The 24,211-nt window shown below is 35.0% G+C and overlaps 1 protein-coding gene across 22 annotated transcripts in view; it reads left to right on the top strand.

Moving 5' to 3' along the window:
* DMD (dystrophin) overlaps positions 1–24,211 on the top strand; it is a 1,136,032-nt gene that overhangs the window by 473,466 nt on the left and 638,355 nt on the right. For all 22 annotated transcript variants that reach the window (XM_086879790.1, XM_086879801.1, XM_086879781.1 and 19 more), the window contains 4 exons: positions 6,936–7,023; positions 14,242–14,483; positions 16,203–16,383; positions 23,614–23,759. In XM_086879790.1, coding sequence (XP_086735916.1) covers positions 6,936–7,023; positions 14,242–14,483; positions 16,203–16,383; positions 23,614–23,759 — 657 coding nt within the window. The remainder of the gene's footprint in view (positions 1–6,935; positions 7,024–14,241; positions 14,484–16,202; positions 16,384–23,613; positions 23,760–24,211) is intronic.

Below are 24,211 nucleotides of genomic sequence, written 5' to 3' on the forward strand. Positions count from 1 at the left end.
TCACAGAATGAATTACTGAATTTAGCCTTTGAAAACTAAACTCTTAGAAATTTTCTTCCTTATTTAATTTTTGTAGATCAATGAAAAAGTGCCCAACTTTTCCAAGTAGGAGAAAGGTTTTTCTTTTTTCTTTTTTTATTTTTTTTTAATTATCTTGGATAGTATGTTATGGAACATCCTTAAAACCACTGTTGATAGGTTCTCCTAGAGCACAAAGAGATGGGACAAAGTTACTGTATTGAATTTAGATTTGTTGCTGGTTTTTCTCATTTTCTGCTTTTCCATCATAAATCAGCTAGGTAAGACTGAGTAACATAGTGACTGTAAGTGTACATTTTTAAATTCCATGTTCAAGTCCAAGTTTCTTGCAGTAATTTTAGTTATTTATGTTGTCATGAGTGCTAGAAATTATGCATTCCAATGGAATATATTGAATTAATCCATGTCACAACTTGATGTTACGTGGAATATACATATATATACATATATATGCAGAATGGATCAAATACACAGAGAAGGTTTGATGGGTTCATATGCTTCCATAGTGAGTTAATAGTATTCATCTAATACATTAATAGATATGCAATTAATTTTCCAAGTGCTCCTAAATTTTAAAAGAAACAGAAAAAAAGAAAGAAAATACTCATCTCCCCTTCATATATTCACATTTTGTGGAACATATGTATTTTAAGGATGAAAATTAGCTTATCTTGACCTACAAATTACTCAGGCTACCCACACCATCAGGTTTCCCATTGGTTCTACCTCATATTGTCTAAGACTTTATAAAAACATTAAAGGATCCAGGAGCCCTGGTTCACCTTCCTCCTTCTTTCCTTTCTTTGCTTCTGAGGAGGTGGTGATTGCTGGAAGGGAAGGGTGGAGGTGGGTGAACCACAGACCTCCTTTGGTCCCTGCTGGATTTCCACTAGCTCTTGCCTTGTCTTTGCTGGAACAGAGGAAGAACATCAGGGCTGGGAGGCCACTACCTATCACCTTTATCCAGGTCTTGTTTCAGTTGGTGAAAACACAGAAAATACTGGAGAAAGCTGCATGGAATTTGACCAATGCACGAGAATTTTAAGTTTGAATTCAAGAAATTAAATATAGCAGGAGATATTCCAGATGTTCCTTTGATCTCCTTGGAAATTTAACAAACAAACTGTTAACAAACAAAATTCCAGCCTTTTTTTTCAGTAAAGTAGTGCAGAAAATTACTTCTTTCATATCAAGAGAGATCTGAGACAAACTAGTACTTCTAAGTAGATACAAGGAAAGTTGATATGTATCCTTCATTAATAGTGAAAATGTTTTTAAGGACCAAGACCCGTTTTAATTTCACAGAGTGCCACTACTTTTAAGATTAATTTTTTATAGAGAAAAACAAGTTACATTTAGAAGTTTCTAGTTGCTGTAAGGGAGAAAGCATTCTATTAGATGTATTAATTTGATAGTGAGAACTCTGAAAGATGATACTTGACAAATGCTACATGGATTGTGTTCAACTAGGCTGTCTTTGAACACACGTTTTTAAAATGTAAAGAAAAATATCAAATTTTTCTGAATGCCAGGTTTTAAAGTTATTCCTGATCTGACTTTTCTTGTCTTGTCTTGTCTTTTCTTGTCTTGTCTCTGTGTCTATCCCTAAAATGAGAGACAAAGCAGAAATTACTGTTCAGTTGATTTGAAGTTTCATTGCTGCCTGCTAGCGCTTTTATTTATTAGTTCTCTCAAAATGAACCTCAAATCAATGGAAAATAAGATAATATGTTTTTTAACTTATTATATACTCTCTAGTAAACTTGTAGAAGGCATATAAAAAGAGAAGAAATGCAGGAAGGAAAACACTGAGAGATAATTGAAATAGATTTTATTGTACTGTTGTGCTTTAAGCCCAGCTGGCAACAAACACCACAACTGCTCACTTCCACCCACCCCAGTGGAATGGGGAGACCCAGAAATAAAACTTGCAGGTTGAGATAAGAATAGTTGAATGAAATAAGGTAAAATATAATAATGATGACAAATAATAATTCAGATAATAGAAAGAAAACAACAAACAACAAGCAAGTGATGCATAATGCAATTGCTTAGCACCTGCTGACCAAGGCCAGACCCCCTCCCTGAACCCAAATAAGTGCTCTTCTAGATAACTCCCCCAGTTTATACACTGAGTTGTTCTATGGTGTGGAATATCCCCCTGGCCACTTTGGGTCACCTGTCCTGGCTGCATTCCCTCACAGGTTTTGTTTTTTTGGTTGATTTTTTTGTGTGTGTATCCCTGTCAGAGCATGAGACACACCAAAAAAAATTCTTTACTTAGGATATTCACAACTTAGAAAACCCAAAACATGAATGTTATCAATATTGTTCTCATAATGAATCCAAAACACAGCACTGTCCCAGCTACTGGAAAGAAATTCACTGTATCCCAGCCAAACCCAGGACATGCACTGACATCCACAGTCACACCCTGGTGTTGTACCCCTACCTGCATGTGACCATCTACACACGTGTGCAGGAGCCCCATCTTGCCCTTACGTTATCATTTAGGGGTTTTTCCCATATGATAACTCAAACTGATTTATCACAGAACACCTGTGCTTGCCTGATGTCAAAATTGTCCTTTACTGATTGTTTGAAATATTGATTTATTGATTACTTATCCTGACCACAGTCATTGGTGAGTCCTAGAGCCGTTTTGTGATGACTTTCTTTTCTGCTGTTCTTTTGGGGACAGGTTGCTAGTTTAAGTTGGTTTTGGTTTTGTTTTCTTTTTTTGTTGTGGCAGCTTGCTCCTGCCCATCATTTTTCATGGATGAGGGATCACTTCCATAAGATTTAGTGGAAGTATATCTGCTGCATGATAGAGTGACAGAGACACTGGAAATTAAATCCATGAGGAAATCTTGTTTGCCATCATTGGTGATTCATAAAGTGCAAAAGCTTGCTCCCATCCCAGCTCAGAGGAATCCTGGGGGAGACAGAGCCAAGAACAGGCTGTATGAAATGCAGTGACTGTTAGCCAGCTGCTCTTCAGATCCTGGCAGGAAATTAGCCTTTAGCAGGTGTATTATGTAGCTTGAATACATTAGATACGTGCAAAAAGTCCATTCCTATGTCAGAGGAGAAGAAAAGTATTTATATCCCTTCCCTGATACAGAAGAAAGATATTTACCTTACCTGGGTGGGAGGAGTGCAAAGCCATAGGAATAGAAGTTTTACTGTTGAAAAGCCATACTCCTAAATAACAGAGACATCCAAATATTAATGTAGTAAATATTGTTATACTGCATCCCACCATAAATATTCTACAGTTAGTGCATGTGTACTAAAATCAGACCCAAGAATGGCTCAGGGCTTCTATGTTTTTCTTAATCTATAATGAGCTTTCAGTATTGTAAGTTCAAATATATAGAGGTTCAGGTGCAAAAAGCCTCCACAATTTCAGGTAGTAAATCCTACTTAGTAAGTTGGATTTGAGACTATCCAACAAGAAACTGGAAATAACAATCTTTGAAAGGAGTTTTGGTTAGCCAAGAAGGAGCACCTAGAAATTCAGAATCAAAGATAAACACAAGGAACAGATGTAAGGGAAAATGTCAGATATCCTAGACAATTAAATTTGTTCTCTTGGCATTCTCAGAAGCCCCATTCACATATGTTTGTTTTGTTTTAGTGACCTTTTCCAGGCATGTTTTGTTGGGCATGGATATTTGAGAGCTGAATCACTGTCAGAGGTGGTGATGATAATGTTGCATGTTCTGCCCTCAGGGGTGCTGGGTCACCATCACAAGAGGTCAGGGAGTCCTGCTACCCTGCATCCTTGCACAGAGCTCTCAAACAAGGATGTTGATTTGATATATTAATAACATCCAAATTTCTCCAGCCATCAATATTTTCTAGGTTGTGAAGTCATTAACTTCCAACTGAAGTCTCAAGGTCAAATAAAATGTTCAGATTTTTAAAAATAGTCCCTTTGCCTTTGGCTAGCATTTAGCTAAAGATGAATTTATAATGTTTTTCAATCAATTAAAACTGGGCTATAATGCCATTTGCATTGTCTGTTGCAAAGTAATGCAGAAGAGAATTAATCTCTGTTTGGACAAAAGCCTGTAAAGTTAACCTTTTTCTCTAATATTGGTGTCTTTTTTTTTTTTTTTTTGGGAAAAATCTTTTACAGAATGCAAAAAAGTTAAAAAGGGGGGGGGAGGAGTTATATATTTTTGAGATATTTTGAAGTGCCTTAGCCACTATTGTCAAAAAGTGTCTATTACAATGTACAGAATTTAAGTTTCTGTTCTCACAAATCCCTTCAAAATTACTCCATTCTACTTGTGCCATAAATGAACCTGGATCAAGAGCATGGCCCCCTTCAGTAAAGGGAAAAATGAAAAAAACAGAATCAAAGAGATAAATGACAGATATTTCCAGGACTACTCCACTGATTTCTAGGCACTTGACATGGGGTTATGGAAATACTTCTGAGGATCTTAAAAGCCCAAGACAATTTGCAGGTTTGGCAAACGATGGAAGAGTGTAGGGACTAATGTCAGGAACATGTGGTCAGTGTTTTGAGAAACTGGAGTGAGTTTCCTCCTTTTCTCCCCACGTCACATCATTTGTCTTGAGGAACACAGGGTTCAGTCTCTCCTCCTTTGGTTATCACTGAGCTTCCTGTGTGTCTTTGTCCTCCTGTAACCAGGGTTAGATCTTCACTGGCGTAATATGTGCCAACTACATAAAAATCAATGGAGAAAAATAATCGACAGAAAGTTTAATATGTGCAAAATCTTTTGTGCTTATTTAAGGACTCCACACATTGTGCTTATATTTTCTACCATGACCTGGGAATTTGAATCTTCCAGGAGAGGGATGGGCATTTCTCCATGTTCTCCTGCACACATAGCATATGCTGTGCAGGAAAGGGTTGACTTCCACAAGCTTCTATGTCGTATCATTTGTATATTTTTAAAATATAAGTTTTATCATATTTTATAAAGTAGTTTTTTTTTTTAACTATTTGTTTCTCCTCACTGCAGTTATACATATGATAATTACACACCTGGTATTACAGACACAGTAGAATTATTTTCAGTATATTTTAGTGTTTTAACAATACCTTTGAGTTCTCAGTAGTTATTCCCATGTTAACTATACCTGGCATTATAGACAGAGTAGTATTATTTAAGATTCTATAAGAGATTTTGGAACTCTGCAGAGAGTTAATTTATTTTTTTTTAATTTGGAAAATATTTAAATTTTTCTGTGGAATGATACAAGATTTTATTGACCTACAAAACTGAGAGATAATTCATAGCCATCTGTAACTCACTGGGATTAAAATTCATAATATTTCAGTGGTTATATATTAAAGATTTTTTTTAAAATACAAAATATTTTATTATTCTATAAATATATTTTCTTTATATATTTTATTTATCCAAAATTGTTTTCATGACAGTCTTAAAAATAATCTTTGAGATATTTTTAGAAAGCCTGCTGTTTAACCATTTTTGTATGCACAAATAGCAATTATAGGTAGGCTGAAAATTTTTCTTTTAGGTTTCTGTGTCTCATCTATGAAGTCTTCCAGGGAGCTGCTTCTTGTTAAACTGATGGTGTTTTAAACATCACATTTTAAAAGTTATTTTAAGAGAGTTTATTCAAAGGTGTTTATATTCATTCCATATGCATACAACAATCTATTTGAAAAATAGTATTTCTAAGTTTAAGGGTACAAGGTTTTTTTACTTAATGCGTTTTTAGACACCTACTTGAACTTTCTTTTCAGTTTAAGGAACCTTTTTGAAGTTATGCAGGATCTAACTTTGCTGTGGAAACAAACAGGGTGGTGGGGAAGCCCAGTGGGGTCAGCCAGCCTGGGAAACTGCAGCCAGGGCCAGGTGTTTTGTTCCCATATACATCATGTAGGATTTGGGGGTCACATCCTCCTGTGTGTGTGCATCTACTGCAGCAAAGTGAGGGACTCGATTTATGGGACACTGTGTGGGTCAGGACCTCTGGGACATCTATAGGTTTTTGGTATCAAACTTGACTGTGGGCCCTTATTGCATATTTAAGCTTCTAAATTACAACTAAATTATGCGACTAATTTACTCTAAAATTAATAAAGTGATTTCATGGTGCTAATTACAAAACAGCATTGATGAGCTGTCAGATCTAAAATGAGTTTACATTCCACCAGTATTTCTACTGATCCAAAATGATATGTAAATTTAGATTCCTACTATATCTTGTAATTTTAGCAGCTGGCCTTTACTAGGCCTTACTAGCTGCCCTGAACATTGGTGAGCAATTTTTGTGTACAGAAAGGTGAATCAAGAGTATTAGGAACAATACATGATGAGAAACCTGTATTAAATCTGCAGTTAACTCTTCTTATGGGTGTCTGCTGCATGTGATTTTATATATGCATTTTAAAGTTGTTATTCTGTTTTCAAACAATAGCAATAATAGTAATATAAGTAATATAGTAATAATAGTAATATAAGCAAACAAATTTTATATGGGTTTGATACTGAAAAATTATGTGAATCCCTGTGATTTGGTGATAATGGTCAATTGCTTTAACCATGAAAATGAGCTAATCTATTCTTCCACAAGGAATTTGTGTTGAATTAATATTTTCTTTCTGAAATAATGTGCTTCAAATAGCTCCTAATTTCTATGTCTTTTATGTGTCTATCAAATACTGACATGTGTCACTTTTCAGCTCTGTTGTGTTCTGACTCTCAGTTTTTGTATTTGACTCTGACTGACTCCCTGGTGGTTTATGGTACCTGCCATTTCATTGCAAATCAGGGGGTGTTCAGGGCAATATGATGGGTTAAAAAGTCTCAAGAAATCAGAAGACATCCCTGAGATTAATTACTTTCTTGTTCAAAATACTTGTCTTTCCTGTCGTGCTGCAGGCCATCCAGCGAGAAAAGCCTGAGAAGTACAGAAAACTGCAAGATGCCAGCAGATCAGCTGAGGCCCTGGTGGAACAGATGGTGAATGGTAATTACATGGGAGTTGCTTTAGATAATCTTCTTAGGGATTTGATAAACGAACAGGTTCATATTTATCACAAGAATTATATTAGCACATACTGTCTAAATGAAACGGTAAAGTCATATTGCCTTATATTTCTTTTATTATTTCTGAATGTTAAATCTGTTAATTAGGAAAGAGAAAAAATGTATTACCACTTTAGTATCATGCAAAGAAGTGTGCTAGAAACTCACAGTAATGAATTGTATATTAACAATCTGTTCTGTGGAGAGACTTAAGTTGTAATCTTATTTTCTGAGTTCTCTAAGCTTTGAAGTACATTAACACATCTGAGTTAGACAGTTCCAAAGGCATTACTTCAACTAGTTGGGGAAAAAATGCTTCCTGACTTTTAATATGTATGTTTTGTAATGTATTTCTGTAATGTTCTGTATCATAGAAAATACAACATTTTATTGGGATTTGGAAGATTTTATTTGCATTTAGTTTTTTGAAGATAATAATTGTCAAAATTTATACAACTCTTAAAGAAAAATAGGTACAAGGGTTTTGTCTTTTATTTTTTTTTTCCAAAGAAATTATTACATTGTGCTATTATTTTGAACTCTTAAATAAGGGAAATACAAGACCCGAAGAAGGGTAAATGAAAGTAAAACTGTAGCTCATGCCATTGTTCTAAATATTGAGGAATGTCTTTCCTTGCAATCAAATAATTAATATGGGCCAGCATCTATTACACTGATATGATAACCAGAAATACAGATGCTGAATAAACTGATATTTGGAATATATATTTTCTTTTAAATTGTTACAGTGAATAACCAATATGTAAATTGCTAAAAGTGAACTGCTTTAACTCTGAGTACTAGCTGACCAAGCTAAAGAAATTTGATGGAATCCTATGATTATTTTGCTGAAGTATGAAGGTGTAATATTTTAAAAGAGACCATATTAAATGTAGGACATATTTAATATCATTATTCTAACAATTGCTACGATGAGTCCCTTCCCAGATTCTGTGAATAGACTGATGGCAGTCTGGTACATCTGCACCCTGTTTGAAATAATTTTGTCACTTTTCCATGGTTGATTATATAAAAAGTTTGGACTTTTTTTTTTTTTTTTTTCATGTTTTCTGCCTGGGAGGATTTGTTGTACATGACTTTTAGGGAATCATCTGAAATTTGCATGCTGACACATTGAGGTTCCTATTTTGGGCAGAATCTGTCTAGGGCGTATTTAGCCATGCCCCACTCTTCCATTGGACAAATACAGACCTGCACCTCAAGAATTCCAGTTTAGTTTCTTTGGATTATGAAGTACTTTATGATGATTAATTTTGGTGTTAGGTGCAGAGCTCGCTCCCATCTTAAACAAGGCTTACCCTGCACTGTGGTGCCTAACGTGTCACGTATCAAGTGGATTAAATTCTGTCTTAATTTTTCTCATGGGATTTTAACTCAAGACTTGTGTTTTCCTCTCCCTCAGTCCACGGGTCCATTCTTATTCATGGTTTACATGTGGCTTGAGGTGCATATAATATTTCCAGTATTTCTCAGATCACACCTCTTTTTTTAGGAAACACGTCTTCCAACTGGGTGGCAAGCACAGGGTAGACTGAGACAGCGTGACTTTAACAACTTCTTCAGCTTTGTCAGGTGCTCTGAGGTCTCTGTCATGCACTATATTGTGGCAGCCTTGGTAGCAAAAATGTTCTAGCGTGGCTGACAGATTAATTGGCTGTGAAAATGAAGATCTCTTATTGTCATGGTTTTAGGGAGGAAACAATCCCTTTGAACAGAGAAACAATTCCTCTGGACTTGAAACCCTTTGTATTTATGGGACTTTCAACTGCTTCAGTAATGCAAAGACAAATTGAAGAATAGTCTTTCAAATGGTCAATTAATGCAGTAATTACTAGCAGTAGAGAGTAGAATAAATAATTAACATTAGTTGTTGAGAACTGTGCGATGATTTCAACAAAGAATTGGCAAATGGAGTATCTTGTGAGATGCTCAAAATTACTCCTTGAGGGTAGAGGAAGTTAACTCTCATTGTAAAGCCATTGTACTTTTGTATACAACATATTCTCTATTTGTCTTTTCTTCCAATCATTATGATCTAATTACAGTTAAGGGTTGCAATTTAGTGCAACTGAAACTGAACTAAAAGTTAAGTACAAATACTAACTTTAAAACTTCACTTCAAACTGTAGTAGCAGAGTTTTGCAGCTTTATATTTTCCACTGTAATTCAACTAATTTTCTGTAGTGTTTGTGTCTTGTATAAATTAATTTGTTGTTGTTGTTGTATTCATTAAGAACAAGAAGAAAGATTTGCTGAATCTCAAAAGTAGCATTTTTGGAGCAGCCTAACTATTCCTTCATACCTTCCTGTTCCAGTGCTGGAACTCTTTTCCATAAAATGGGAAGGAACTGGAATTAATTCATGTGCCTGTATGGATTTGTAGGAGATCTGCAATTTAACATCTAGGGAGGGTGTATTATGTTATTTTATGTAAAACCTTTCTAACTACTACAATTTACAAATCAAAAATGATGATTCTCCCATTGTTATTCTTTAGGGAGTCACATTCATGCATTTGCAGTATAATCTGTAATTAAAAGACTACACAAGGCAAACAGATTTAAGGCAGAGATCAATTCAGAAGTCAAGTGATGACAATTTTAATTCTGTTGTTATTTTTTACTTATTCCGTATCAGTTAGATCTGGACTAATAATGAATAGATTCCTTAAGATTCCAATTATCCTGCCACTGAGTTCTTGGCTTAAATTAATATGTAAAATATTTATTTTTTTGCTCATAAACAAGATTCTGAATGTAGCAGATGAAGACTATAAAAAGATGAGGCCACTGGTGGAGTATAAGAGCAAGTTCAGACCATTGGTGAACTCCATTATTGTATCATTTATATTTATTTTCTTGCTTTTGTTTTTTTCTGTGATAGGAGAGAGAATAAGTTAGGGGAAAAAAACCAAAACAAAAAACAGCACTCTCCTGGAGAGAATTGGATTGGCTAATTTAGAGTTTAATTTATTTGTTCATTAGCAGAGGGAAATATTCTGAGGAAACATATTTATACTGGACACTTCTAGCTCTTTGTGAACATTGCCAGCCACTGTCAGCAAAAGTATTTTTGCACTGGAAGGATCTGCCCTGTGACACAGCATAGCTGTTCCTGTGTTTGTAGGGAGGATGTCTGGACACTGCCACTGGAAGGGCTTTTCCCATCAGGGAAATCATTGATGCTTTTGGTGGACACTTCTTTACCCAGCCCCCCACATGCTGTGTGCTCTGCCTCTCCTTGCTCATGCTTTCAAAAAAGTCTGATTATTGCAATCAGTGAAAGCTTATATATTCTGTTTACCAGTGTTTCTAGGAAAAAAAAAAATCTGTTTTGTTCTTCTTTACTAAATCATATTATAAAATAGAATGAAAAATGTGTTGATGCATAAGTGAAGCAGTTTAGCAATTTGAGTGGACACTTGGCTATTATAGTAGTTTAGAATAAAATAAACATGATGTCAAAATGAATAATCAGAGAATTTTGACAGGAAGCATTAGAGTGAATACAAATCAATTTGTTGCAATAAAAACATGTAATTTCGAATTGCCACCATTCTGTGGAAGAAATACATTATCTTGTAAGATACACAACAGTCAAAAGCTACAAAAAAACAAATAATATTACATTATTCTATCACAGAACTGTGCAAATGACAGATGCACTTAACAAGATATATTTCATATTAAGTGCAAATTCCAAAGCACTTGCATGTAAGGTGCTGCACAATTAAAAATATTCAGACACAATTTGTTATGTGCAGTATACAAGGTAATAAAATTAATGGATGCACTTCAGATAATGATCTGTTTCCTCTGGGTACAGTATATTTATACAATGATTATACCAGAAGCTTTTAGAATGTGAAACATTCAAAGATTATGAACCAACCACTATTCATAAAATAATGTTTTACCAGAAAATGGGTTTATATTGTTTCTTTTCCTGCTCGTACACTTTTGGTACAGTTGCAGAAGTTAATGAAGGAATCAGTAGTTATCACAGAAGACAGTTTGAAACAGAACAAGGAATAATGGAGTTTATTAAGGAGTAATAAAGTGAAAAACAGGAAGTTCCACCACAACTAGAGGAAGAATTTCTTTACTTTGGGGGTGGCAGAGCACTGGAACAGCTGCCCAGGGAAGTCATGGATCTCCCTCTCTGGAGCTCCAAACCTCACTGGGACACATTCCTGTGTCACCTGCTCTGGGTGACCCTGCCTTGGCACAGGGGTTGGACTGGATGATCTCCAGAAGTCCCTTCCAACCCTAATGATTCCACAGTTCTGTGAAATTCTTCATTTTCACCAATGGGTCAGACTCACCCAAATGATCTCAAGTGCAAGTAACAGTCATTTTATTATGTCCTTCTGAAAATGACATGCTGGCATCTGATGGACAATTTTGATTTTTCTGAATGGACTGAGAAACAGGAGTTTTAAAAACACACATTATGGAGATTTTATCTTACTTTCAGTAGAGTATTCTGCCTAAGGAAGGTGCATCTGTGCAATATTTTACCAAACATGACTCTGCATCAACCAGTTTTGTACTGCCCACTTCAGGAACATGAAGAGAAAAAGCATTTCTTTCTCTATGTATTTATGGAATCACATTTAGACTCAAAGGTCAGATGTTAAATAAAAGAATTAAAGAAAAATTGAATAATATTGGCTATTTTCACATGCTTAAATGTGTCATGTGAAGAGGGACCTATGAGCAAAATAAGAAAGGAGGATCTGGTGAATCTAGATTTTCATCTGAAATACAGTCCTCTCTGAATCCTAGAAGAAAATATTCAGTGAAAAGTATTATTATATGTGGAAAATTCATGACTGTACTTCTGGTAATCATAATCTTGCCTAGGGGTACTTGGGAGACTGTGGCAGCTGAAAAGAAGGGAAAGGAGGAATAAATAAAGTGATCTTTTTATATATAGTCTGCCAAACTCACAAGCAGTGTTTTCCAGGTTCATAGCTAATAGTGAACACAGGGGCAAAGATTCTCTGTTATCAATTTGCAGCATTTTTATACCCAGCTCATAACAGAAACAATTGTTGAAACACAGCATAGTTAAAGTCTTATTGTCTATACATGTTTGTTCTTGCTGTTGTTAAGATTTAGTATCTGTGTGCCTGGTTGTCTGTGATTGTTGTTATTCAGATGTGCTGTGCCATTCAGGTTTATTCTGCCTCTTCACATGCTCATTAGACATTACACTTCTAGAAAATGCAGTTATGCTACCACATCTCCAGATGCACACACTCACTTACAGAAGACAAGATCACTTTTGGATTTTATTAAGATGTGTGAAAATCTTTTTTTACCTCTTCATACGTCAAGGTTCATTTTATACCCTTGCTCAATCCTTAAATTGTGCTCTTCAGTTTTTTGAGTGTAATGGGGACGTGGAGCTGCTCCAAGCACCAAAGTTGCCATTATCTCCCAGTAGTAGTGGGATTTCTATTTTTCCAATAGTTTTGCTTTCTGAAATGCTGTACAATTTGTTTGGCTAGGGCACCATCCCAGATTAAAAAGCATACCCAGAGAACTGCTATCAGGTACTGCACAGTCTGTTTCCAAGTGGGCTGTTTCCAAGCAACTCTGAATGAAATAGCCCTGAGCTGGATCCAGAACAGGATTTGCCAGAACACTGTGGTGCTCCACAACAGGCATGATCCCCGATTATCATTTACTGTGGTTTACCATATAGCATGTGTTATAGCAATTTCTTAGAATATTTTATTATTTTAAAATTCTAGTACTTTTTATTACATCATTGAGCTGTAATTAGGGCTCTATTTCCTATGTCCTACCTTCCAAAATTGCCATGAGCTTTACTATTTTTTATTCCTGATAAACAAATTTTCCTGTAGATTTGGAGTGTAGATTGCAAACCAGAAAATCCATATTCAGCAGTGTATCAAAGACTGAAGAAGTGGATCCCACAAGGTTTTTGTTTCATTTGCTTTTAAGCTTGCTTTAAAGAAAAATACTCTAATTTTTATTATTTTGATGAAAACATAGCTTCAGTTTAACTGGTTGGTTATTGTATGACTATGTGATGATGTTATTAAAAGTGTTCTTAAGGACATGGCATTGCTCAATGATTTGAGAATTTTACTCATTTTGAAATCAATGTTGGCTTTATTGCCATGTGTATCATTACATGTCATTATAATTTAAAAAATGTTAGTGACTATATTTAAACTTCCATTGAAAAATAAATGAGATTAGTAAGGTAATATTGTTTTGAAGTCAACCTGAGTTCAAGTTACAGGGTGATTATGAATTATGGTATCTTAAGACATATTTTTTTATCTTTCTTATGTATAGCTTTTCTTTCTTCACAGAAAGTGAAGAAAGTTACTTTTACCTTTTAATTGTTCTAAATAATTATGTCCATAATTACTACAGTCAGTTTTATTTTATGAACTTTAATATAAGCATGATTATTGAACAACAGGCAGAAATAGTTGAACTACATCAGAGAAATTAAACACTTTGAAAATAGCAATAGAGAAGCATCACCTATGGTTTCTTGGCTCTCTTCTTATTTTCTCCTCGTGGTCATTGTTGGACACTCAGGACTGGCCTAGATGGAGGTTTGATCTGGTACTTTGTTTATTTCTTAGTGTGTATATTTCTAAAATAACGTATGATGCAAAAAATATGGGTTGGTTTATCAGAAACCTCTAAATAATTGTGGAATATAGTTTCTATTAATTGCATTCAGTCTTTTTATAGAAGAAAAGCCAGCAACGTTCTTGTATATTAAAATCCAATTACAGTCCAGGCATATTTTTCAAAATCCAGCTGTCAGGCATTTTGTTATTTCTTACAGCACTTTTAATTAGCTCTATGCATTATATCTCTACTTTCTGCTTTATTCCCATTCTTGTATTTTAATGTAGTTTATAATTCATTCCCATAGCAACAAAAGTACCCAGGCAGCAACTTTAAATATCTTTGATATGCTTTCCCCACTAATGTGTAACATCTGTAGATTCAGAACTGTTATTTGGTGATAAATCATTAACTGGACTTATGAGCAGTTTCTCAATTGTTAATCTGTCCTATTTTATTTTCCTTTTCTTTGTAACTTTTTTATCTTTAAGCATCTTCTCTTGTTTTTCTAGAGGGTTTGAATCCTGACAACATTAGACAAGCCTCAGAGCAGCTGAAGAGCCGCTGGATTGAGTTCTGTCAGTTGCTGAGTGAAAGACTGGCATGGCTGGAGTACCAAAATAACATCATTGACTTCTACTCCCAGCTGCAGCAACTGGAGCAGACAGCAATTACTGCAGAAAACTGGCTGAAAGCACAACCCACACCAGCAGCAGATCCTGCTACAGTAAAAACTCAGTTAGAAAGATGCAAGGTTAGAGATCCTTCTTCAAGTTTTTTATGTTATTGTACTTCATAGGTGTTCAAGAGGCAGATTGTGACCTACAAAATTTCAGTATAAAAATGGTAAATGGATTCCTTGGATTTACAAAGTAGTTATTGAAAATATTTGTTCAAGAAAAGGAAGGACTGGTAAAAAAATAAAGAAACAATAGAACCCAGTATATGGGTCTTTAAAACTCTGCCCCAAATATTTAGTTTATTAGGATACTTAGACTCTTAGAGGCAACTGTGGGCCTAAAGTCTTTTTCATATTTCATTTTCATGTAAAAATCTCTGGCTTTGGTTCCTCATTAAGAAAATATTGCTCATCACCTCTGTTCCAGAACGTTATCTTCAAGTCCAAAATTCTGCCCTTGCAGACCACTTTGCTTCTTACATACCCAGTGTTCTGATTCAGTGTGGGTTGTGTAGTCAGGTGGGGGAATATTCTTCTGTCACAGTATGAGAGAATCACAAAGTTGTACAAAAACTGTCACACCAAATAACTTATAATTTTCCATAATTGTTTTTTGTTTGTGTGCTGCTGCACCACAGCTTCTCTCTCTTACTGTAGACAGTTCTGTGGGTAGGGGGCTTACAAGCCAATATTGATTGACAGGAATATATTGAGGTGTGATATTGAATTGCATACTTGTAGAAGATTGACTTTAGGAAATCTCTGTCTCCAGAAGTTCTAAAACAGAATATATTGAAATCCAAACTGAGTTCTATGCTATTTCTTCAATTTTCAGGTATTTCCAAGCTGTATTTCCAAGCTGGCATTGTGCCTACAGAGATTTCTCTTCCTGTGCAGAAAACTTGTCTTTAAATATCTCTGCTATGGACTGTACATTTGGCTTACTTTGCTCATTTCTTTTGTATTCTGTAGTTGCACATGTCACAGTGTATGCAAGGTATAACAGCACAGCCTCCTTGCTCTCTGCAGCTTCCTGAGAGAGGAAGGTGCTGATCTCCTCTCCCTGGTGCAGGGACAGGTGCAGGAATGGTTCAAAGCTGTGCCAGGGGAGGTTTAGGCTGGAGTGGGAGGGTGTTCTAAGAGTGTAACAAAAAAGCTTCCTGGAGAGGTGGTTGGTGCCCCCAGCCTGTCAGTCTTTAGAAGCCATTGGGAAAATGTCCTTATCAATGTTCTTTATCTTGTCAGCCCTGAAGTAATCAGGGTGTTGGAATAGATGTTCCCTGAAAGTCCCTTCCAACTGCTCTGTGCTATCCTGATCTTGACCTCAGCCTCTAATATGTTACTGTGAGGCTGCTAGAAATCACTGGGCATCTTCATCTCCCCTTTTCTTCATTTAATTTAGTCTGTACATAATCTATCAGATGTGTGTCCAGGATTATGGTACATGTGGAGTTTTTCTCTTTCCAGCTTCATATGAAAAGGATGTTTCTGAGGCTTTAAGTTTAACGTACAATCTTTCTTATTTTCTTATTTTCTTTGAGCATAATGTCCTATGAAAGTCACTTTAAGGTGACTTTAAGCAGTGGTATCAATCAACAATTGTATTGGGAGTAGAGGTATTGATTTGTGAGGAAAGGCTTAAAATTATGAATTTATTTGTATTGTAACCAATGTAATTGAAAGCCAAACAGTTGTGTAATGTGCACAGTGGTGATTTCATGGCATGGCATAGTGGTTTCATTTCTTAGGTAGCCATATCTTGATTCTTTTATTTTCTTTTTGTTGAACGTGCAGGATGAAATCATTCGAATGTCAACCCTGCAGCCTCAGATTGAACGGCTAAAGGCTCAAAGTCAAGTACTCAAAGAGAAAGAACAAGGACCAGTGTTTCTGGATGCTGACCTTGCTGCTTTTACCAGCCATTTCAAACAAATATTTGCTGACATGCATGCCAGAGAAAAGCAGCTACAGACCAGTAAGTGTTGACAAGAAGTCAATTTGCCTGACTAATACACATAGAATAAGTGTTTATATTTTGCTTTCCCAGTTTTATATTTGCTTTTGTGATACTAAACCAGTAGCGTAATTCAGGTGCTCTTTTTTGCAAATTAATTAGTCTTTCAAAAACTGTCAGTTTATTCCATATTTTATATTAAGAAATCAAGGGAAGGTACACTATTCAGAAGCTAAGCTTCCACTCAACATAGTTCTGCCATCAAACTTCCTCTTGTTAGCATGTTTATGGACAGATACAGTGATATTTTTTAGCACCATAAAACTGTCTTTGTTTATTTGGATTACAAGACAAGGCAGTCCATCTCTGTCAGTAAGTAGAGAGGAAAGACAGCTTAATTACAGGAGCGAATCCACTCTAGATTTTCACAGATTTAACTCTATAAATCTCATCAAAGAGAGTAACCACCTCAGAATATCTGGTTTTTCATCATTTTGCCAAGTCTTTCTTATTTGCAACACAAAACATGACTGCCAGTTAAACATTGTGATATTTTTAGTAAAATGAACTTTTCAAAAGGGGCAAACATTATACCAAAATAAAAAGTTAACTATTGCTAATTAATGATATATAGCATATCAGTAATTACTGTACACATTCTGTGTTAGCTTATGAAATTAATAAAGAATCAGAAAAAAAATAAATTCAACTTTTCTCAACAACAAAGATACTATTTGCCACTTAAATCACCAATATCTCTAAATTATTGTACTGATTTGAAATTTGACATAGTGCTAGCTCCTTCTAGTGGATTTTTCTAATATTCCTCCTAAATTCTTTCACAGAGAGTCTTGGATATTGTTTTTTTAATACTACATTACTGCACTGCTGTAGTTATTTTACACGTGTCCACATATGCAAACAGAAGAGATGATGATGTGTAGTAGAAGAGAAGGAATAAAATACAAGTGTCCCAAAGCAAGTGATGAAAGAATGAATTGTAGAAATTTTACATTAAGGAGTGTTTTTTATTTATTTTTATAGTTTTTTAATTACTCTAAATTCAAGATGAGCAGTGGGCAAGATGTATAAGCCATTAATGTGACTATGTTTTGCATGCTGAAAAGTTGCCATTCTCCCAACAGAAACATAGTATCAATACTGGCTTCTTTATTATATTTTCTCTCTCCAAACATCCATAATCGTTTGGTTTGCCACGTTAAATTTTGCTGTAGTGACAGGTCATGGATTAACCAGTTGATTAGTCCAGTAAGGCAAATAGTGTTCGCTGCCTGAAGCGTAATGCCATGGGCTTAGTAAAGTTCTTCCTGGGTATTCCTTCCCCCTCCTGGTCTGGAGTCAGCTCCTCCTGAGCCATGGCCAGCTGCAGGAACAGCTGTCCTGAGGTGGAAGCACTGAACAGGCTGGGGAGAATCTCCTTTAGTTCAACAGAACAGAAGTCTCTAAATCAATATTGCATGGAGCCCTGGACAGTTTTTACCGGCTTTTCTTGTGTTATATAGATGGGCCATACCCTGTGTCCTTATTCTGGCCTTACTTTAATAGAAAACATTGAAATTTTGTTAGAGTATTTTAGATCTTGCCATCTTTTATTTACATGAATTATTTGTAATTAATTATTTCCTGCAGATGAAAAAGTCTCCTGAAGACTGAATGATGTATTGCAGATCAGTTATAAGATTTGGTCCCTTTTTTTTCTTTCATGTACATAAAACTTACATGTGTTATTTTTTTTTTCTTTTTGGATCCATGGTTAAGATTTATTTTATGTTAAAAAGATATTTCTTTTTGTCCATCATAAGAGGTTTGTTTATTTTGTGTTGGGTTTTTTTGGGTGTTTTTTGTTAATATTCCATTGCTTCATTATCTTTTCTGATGGATAAGGGTATTTAGCTCTTCTGTTTTTCAAGGGAATTTTTCCCTCATAAACAGTGTTCTCTAATTTTAGAGATTGTCTCCCTCAAATATTTTTTGTTTGGATAGGTTTTGTTTGTGATTTTTTGAAAGTGATATCAGCTTAGTTTTGGGTTGTTTTTTTTTTAAATATTCAAGAGTGCTTAGTAGTTTCTCTGTGCTGCACAGAGGATTTGTCAGTAAAATAATACTACAGACTAACTCATATCTTCTTTCATGTTTTTCTCCATAATTTGATTAGCATTTCCAGTTACAAAAGCTATTTTAAATTCTGAAACCCATTTGGTTGGGGTTTTTTCATTATTTTGTGGTGCTGTTTATGCAAGAGATACAACCTCATAAAATATTAAGAAAGAGAACCTAATTTTTCTCTGTTTATAGAATGTCTGTATCTCCATATGTCATTTTGAATGTGATGTATCCAGCATTCCAGCTCTCTCTTCTCCCCAAACATGTTTAATGTCTAGGATATTGGTATATAGAAAAAATAAAGGTCAGACAGAGCTGAAAACTGTTCAGTAATCTACACAAGGGATTGAAATGGACAGTGCTGCCAATGATTCAAATATGAATAACCTGATATCTCAAGGAGCTTCTCAGATTTTGTAATGCCCTGGTGAAAAAGGAGGTTTTTTACACTATATTTATTTGTCTTGAAATTACCTGCTGCTATGTCTGATTTCTTGGGAGCTGCATGGTCAGCCTCCCATTCCCCTGAGCCCAGGGGGAGCTGACAGTCAGCGTCAGGCACGTGAACGCTCCCTGGTTCAAACTTCCTCCTGGGTAGCAGCTGATTCATTCCAGCACTCCTTTAGCTCTGTGACTTAACCAAATTCCATTAAGGTGCTCTGCTTTTCGGTCTCGCTGCATTGAGCTGCTAGCCTGTCATGGCCTTGATTCAGATGTATGTTCTCATTGAGATTCATCTTCTTCTGAGGGAAATTGGAAAATCGTTAGATTTTTAGCAAGTAACTAAAAAGAAAAAGGCTATTGTCATAGATAAAACTGAAAGTATCAAGAAGGAGGTGGCAAACAAAAAGTCATATTTATTTCCATTTTTCTCTGCTTCATAAATTTATGCACTGTGCTTTCTTTTCAAGTTCTGATTCTACCTTTGCAGGATCAGCAATTCCCAAAGGTGAAGTCATCATTGTCATCATTGCTGTTGTTATTAATAATGATGAATTATTCATCTACATTCAAATGATGTTTCTCCTGTTTATTTCAGGAGATACTTTAGAAAGTTTTTGCCTTCTCTATCATGTAATGATTCTTTAAACTTTTTATTTACCCGTGCCATGCTTAAAATTATTTTGCACGTGCATCATTTTTCTCTCTAATCAATTAGTACAGTATCGTAGATTGTTGGATTGCATAGAGCTCATGCAATTCAAACTTGGCATAATTTTATAGGATAATAAACTACGGTAACTGTAACAGTATGATGACCATTTGTAGTTTTTGTCTGAAATTATTCTGCTTTGATTAAAACTTTGAACTGCTAACTTATTTTGATGCTTTAAGTGCATTGGAAATGGGTTGCAAGTGTCAGTGGAATTTTAATGGTACATAAAATAACCTTTCACAAATCGTTCTGGACTTGAGAAAGGAAAATTTTAAGCAAGTATCCTGAAAATTTCATTACTACAAGTCTTTCTTTAAGACCTGAACTATTATTTAGTAGTAAAAATATTCACTGCTGTTTGATTTTGAGGGATAAAGTTTGCTTAACCTTTTTTTAAGTGTGTCTTTCAAACTGAAGATACAGTTTAGATGTATGTGAGAATTTATTGTTTTAATAAGTAGCATGCAAGCAATTTCTTTTCCTTTTTTCCCTCCTAGCCATTTCCTTCAGTAGTTATTTTTATTTAAATCAAGATCAAAAGGACAAAGCAGCCTGTGAAATGAATGTGTATGAGATAATGTCCTCTACTCTGTAGGTGATTTTATCCTTTTCCTCAGTGGTAAAAATGAATATTTTTGTGGACAAAAAAAAAAATAAACCCACCTAAAAAATAATTGTATTTTTAAAAGATATTTACTGTTACACTAGGTCCTGTAGAACTGGAGAAGGGCTTCCCTGGAAGTGTTCAAGGCAATGTTGGATGGGACTTGAGCAACCTGATCTAGTGGAAGGTGTCCCTGCCTTCCACTAGACAGGGAATGGAACTGGCTGTTCTTCAGGGTTCCTTCCAGCCACTCTGTGATTCTATTATTCCCTTCTGTTTCTTTCAAGAGCTTTATAACAAAGAGAACTGCAAGTCTTAAATTACTTGCATAACATTGATCAAGTATTACAAAAGATTTCTTCTGATTCCACTTTGAGACTTTCTGGTTAAAAATGTAGAGGGAAATCACAGCTTTTATGAAGACATTAGTATAAAGACCTTAATGAATTGGTTCAAGTATTTGTAGTCCAAAATAAGTAAAACAAAGTTGTGAAAGCATCAAGCTGGTTTTAAATTGCATTTACTACTGAGGAGATTTTTATTGGAAATACATGAAGTTCAATCTTGTTAATTTATTTCAGGGAATAAGTCTTTACTAAAATAGTACATTTTAGGTCCCATAGATTATATTTATTGTCTTTGTGATGGTGTGATGAACAGCAGGACTTGTAATGACTTCAGGAGAAACACACAGCAACCTATCCAGTGTGATTTGATAGTTGTTGAGATAATTGTATTCTCATTTCACTTCTCATTTGGGAAAATATTTTTGACTGAAAAATCTGGTCACAAAAAACAAGGAATCTGTGAGAAAAAATGAAAAAAAAAAGTATTTTGCTTACTTGGAAAGCTATTTTCACATGTTTAGAGAGTTAGGATTAATTTCTAATAAATAGAATTAACTGTTTGTTTGAACATTCTGTTTCGAAATTTACAGACTTTCTCTAAAAGAAATAAGTAAGTGCAAACGTATTAGTCAATTCTGAGAATGTCAGTTCTCAGGGGTTTCAGTGTCAGTCACACCAAAATGAATTCCCTACAAGTGGAATACATATCATACAGAAGCATTTTTCCCTTCTGGGATGGGAACTGTATTCTGATATTTTACAGTAACATTTTTTTAATATATCCGTCTGTGATATTTTGTTACAGTTCTGTCCTGGAGCTAGTGTTGCTATATCTAAACTAGGCCCATATTGAGGATCTTACATACTGCATCTTTCTCATTGCCATTCATTGTTTTACATAATGCAGCAGAATCCATATTAATACACTTTGCTTACTGTGTGGACTTCAGTCCAAAAGTATTAGTATCACAAAGAAAATTTTAAGATAAAAAGAAACAGGTCTTGAATGTGGGTTTATGTTATTAGCATGGTGAATTTAGAGATTCATATTGCCCACAGAGAGGCCATAAATGGTTTAGATTATTTAGACAGTTATAACTGGGTAATGTGAATCCCACTGTAGGAGCTTAACTGAATTCTCCCCATTGCCATCATGTGCTGCTAAAATAATTAGGGCTCTTAAGTGCCATCCTGAAAGTTAATCTGCTTCTTTGTGGATGAAATTGCTGCCACATTGTCTATCTTAAAAAAATAATCAAAAATTATTTCATTATTACTAATCTGCATTAATCTGGAAAAGTGAAATTGGAAAACTATGGTTACACAACTTAAAGATACTTTCTAAAGTTAATATCTAATAACCAAATTGTAAAGGCAGTAGTTTTATTAAATCAACATCTTTCATCCCATTTGAACTCTTACTTAGTCCATCCAATATTAGAAAACATAATTCATTACAACTGAATGAAATGTTTGGATGGTTTTAAACTTTTTATTAGTATTAGCAAAGTTGCCTGGTAAGGGTTTGATGCAATTTGGTGGAATTTGCTATTGCAGTTTTCAGCTATTCTGAGGTACTCTTTAGTACTACCAAAACCAGCTTTCTTTTACTTAAATGCTTGAAGTTATACATTACTCATAAGATTGCTTTTTCATAACTTGGAGAAGTCAAACATGACATCACAGTACTGAACTGCATTTCAGAGTTTAAATGTATGTTCTATTCTAAAATAGAAATTGTTTGGATTAAATGAGTCAAAGACAATAGAAATTTCACTAAGGAAGGAAAAGATTTAAAATGTTACTGAATGAAATGGAAAATGTTTGGGTATTTTATTTATTTTTGTGTATAAATATACCTCACAAGGGAAGAAATTCATGTCTTTCTTGGTACCAAGTCCTCTCTCTTGTAAATCCCCAGATATATGTGCTAAATCACATCAGCCAAGTCTTTTATGATGAAGTTGGCCATGCAATGTGCATACTTCACAAGAGATATTGTCCTGATTGTGGGAAGTTGGTATGATACCTGACTGAAAATGTAAATTTTTTTTCACATCACATTCTGTTGATCAACTAAAAAATTAAAATCTGAAGTACATTTTTCCAAACACTGCTGTATGACTCAAGCAAACTTGCACTTAAAAATTTTAACTGTGTTGTTTGTCAAAACTACTTTTTGGACAGCTTTATTATTTTTCCGTACATTTCTTTGTGAAACACCAGAGAATATTGAGGAGGATACAGGAGATACAAATGAGTGCAACTTTCTTTGAGCTTTTATATTCTTCATTATTATGAACAAGTTGGAAATGTTTCAGTTCCAACCAGCCATGCTATTTGTCTGTACATTTTTCAGCGAATATAGAGGCAACTGTTAATGGCAGAGGGAATGTATCTGCTAATGAGTTGCTCATGTGTGTGCCAGATGTTGTCTATTTGCAGCAGCTGTAATGTTGGCACAATAAGCACAGTTCAATAAAATTCAACTTTATTGTAGAAGGAAGATTAATTTTCTAAGCTTTTAACAGATGTCCTTAATGGAACATTTTCCTTGAACAGAAACATTGAGCACATAAACATGGGCCATAAAAGGGAAACCTAGTTCCTAACACATTTCTGAAATTGGATTTTAGGTTAAGTACAATGGTTTGTCTGTTGATCTCTGAACACACATATTGAAAATAGTTATCTTGGCTTCCTTCTGACCTATAATAACAGGGTCAGTCAAATGGAACGCAACTCATGAAATGCTAGAGGTATTTCAAACATTAGAAGGAGCAGGTGCATTTTTAAAAATATTTTTACTTCCAAGATATTTTTTTATAGTTCTGATACACACTGGGCCTGTTGCAATCTCTTGACAAACAGCCATAGACTTCAATAAGGCTTGGTCTTTTATCAAGTGTCATCTGTCAGCAAACCGAATAGTGAAGCAAAATATTGTTTTATTTCCTTCCTTCCTTCCTCCCTTCCTTCCTTCCTTTATTTCCTTCCCTTTTTTTTCCCATTGAATGCAGTTTTTGACAGTTTGCCTCCTGCACACTACAAGGAGACAATGAACACTATACTTGTGTGGATGCAGCAGTCAGAATCTAAACTCTCCATGCCTCAGGTCGCAGTTGCTGAATACGAAATCATGGAGCAGAGACTCAGGGAGTTAAAGGTGAGTGATCAAGCTGCAGGCACAAATGTTTCAACTGAGTAGTTTAGGGGAACAGAACTATAAGCTGGTACATAAATCTGGTGAAGTCTGTGGATCTTGAGTAAATAATGCTCATTTGAGTTTTAGGCCAGGGCTTCAGGAGATGGTGGTTGCTTGCTTATATTCATTCCTGAAGATAAAGAATTTAAAATGGTGCTTGCCATGGAAAGCAATTTCATAAGATACTGAAAATGTTAAGGAAAAGCCCTTGTTTGTCCCAATGGTATATAAAATATTCCTTTGATAATAGCTCTGGTAGTAAAATATAGATTTAGGTAATTTTATTTTCCAGTGCTGATATGAAAACAATTCTGATTTGCAAAATGCAGCAAATTCTTTTGACAGATTTCCTGCCAAATTTACAGGTAGACACAAATGTGGAACAAACTTTAATAGTGGGTACAAACCTTCCC

Source organism: Cyanistes caeruleus, chromosome 3 (assembly GCF_971803275.1).
Source record: "Cyanistes caeruleus chromosome 3, bCyaCae1.hap1.1, whole genome shotgun sequence".
Lineage (NCBI taxonomy): Eukaryota > Metazoa > Chordata > Aves > Passeriformes > Paridae > Cyanistes > Cyanistes caeruleus.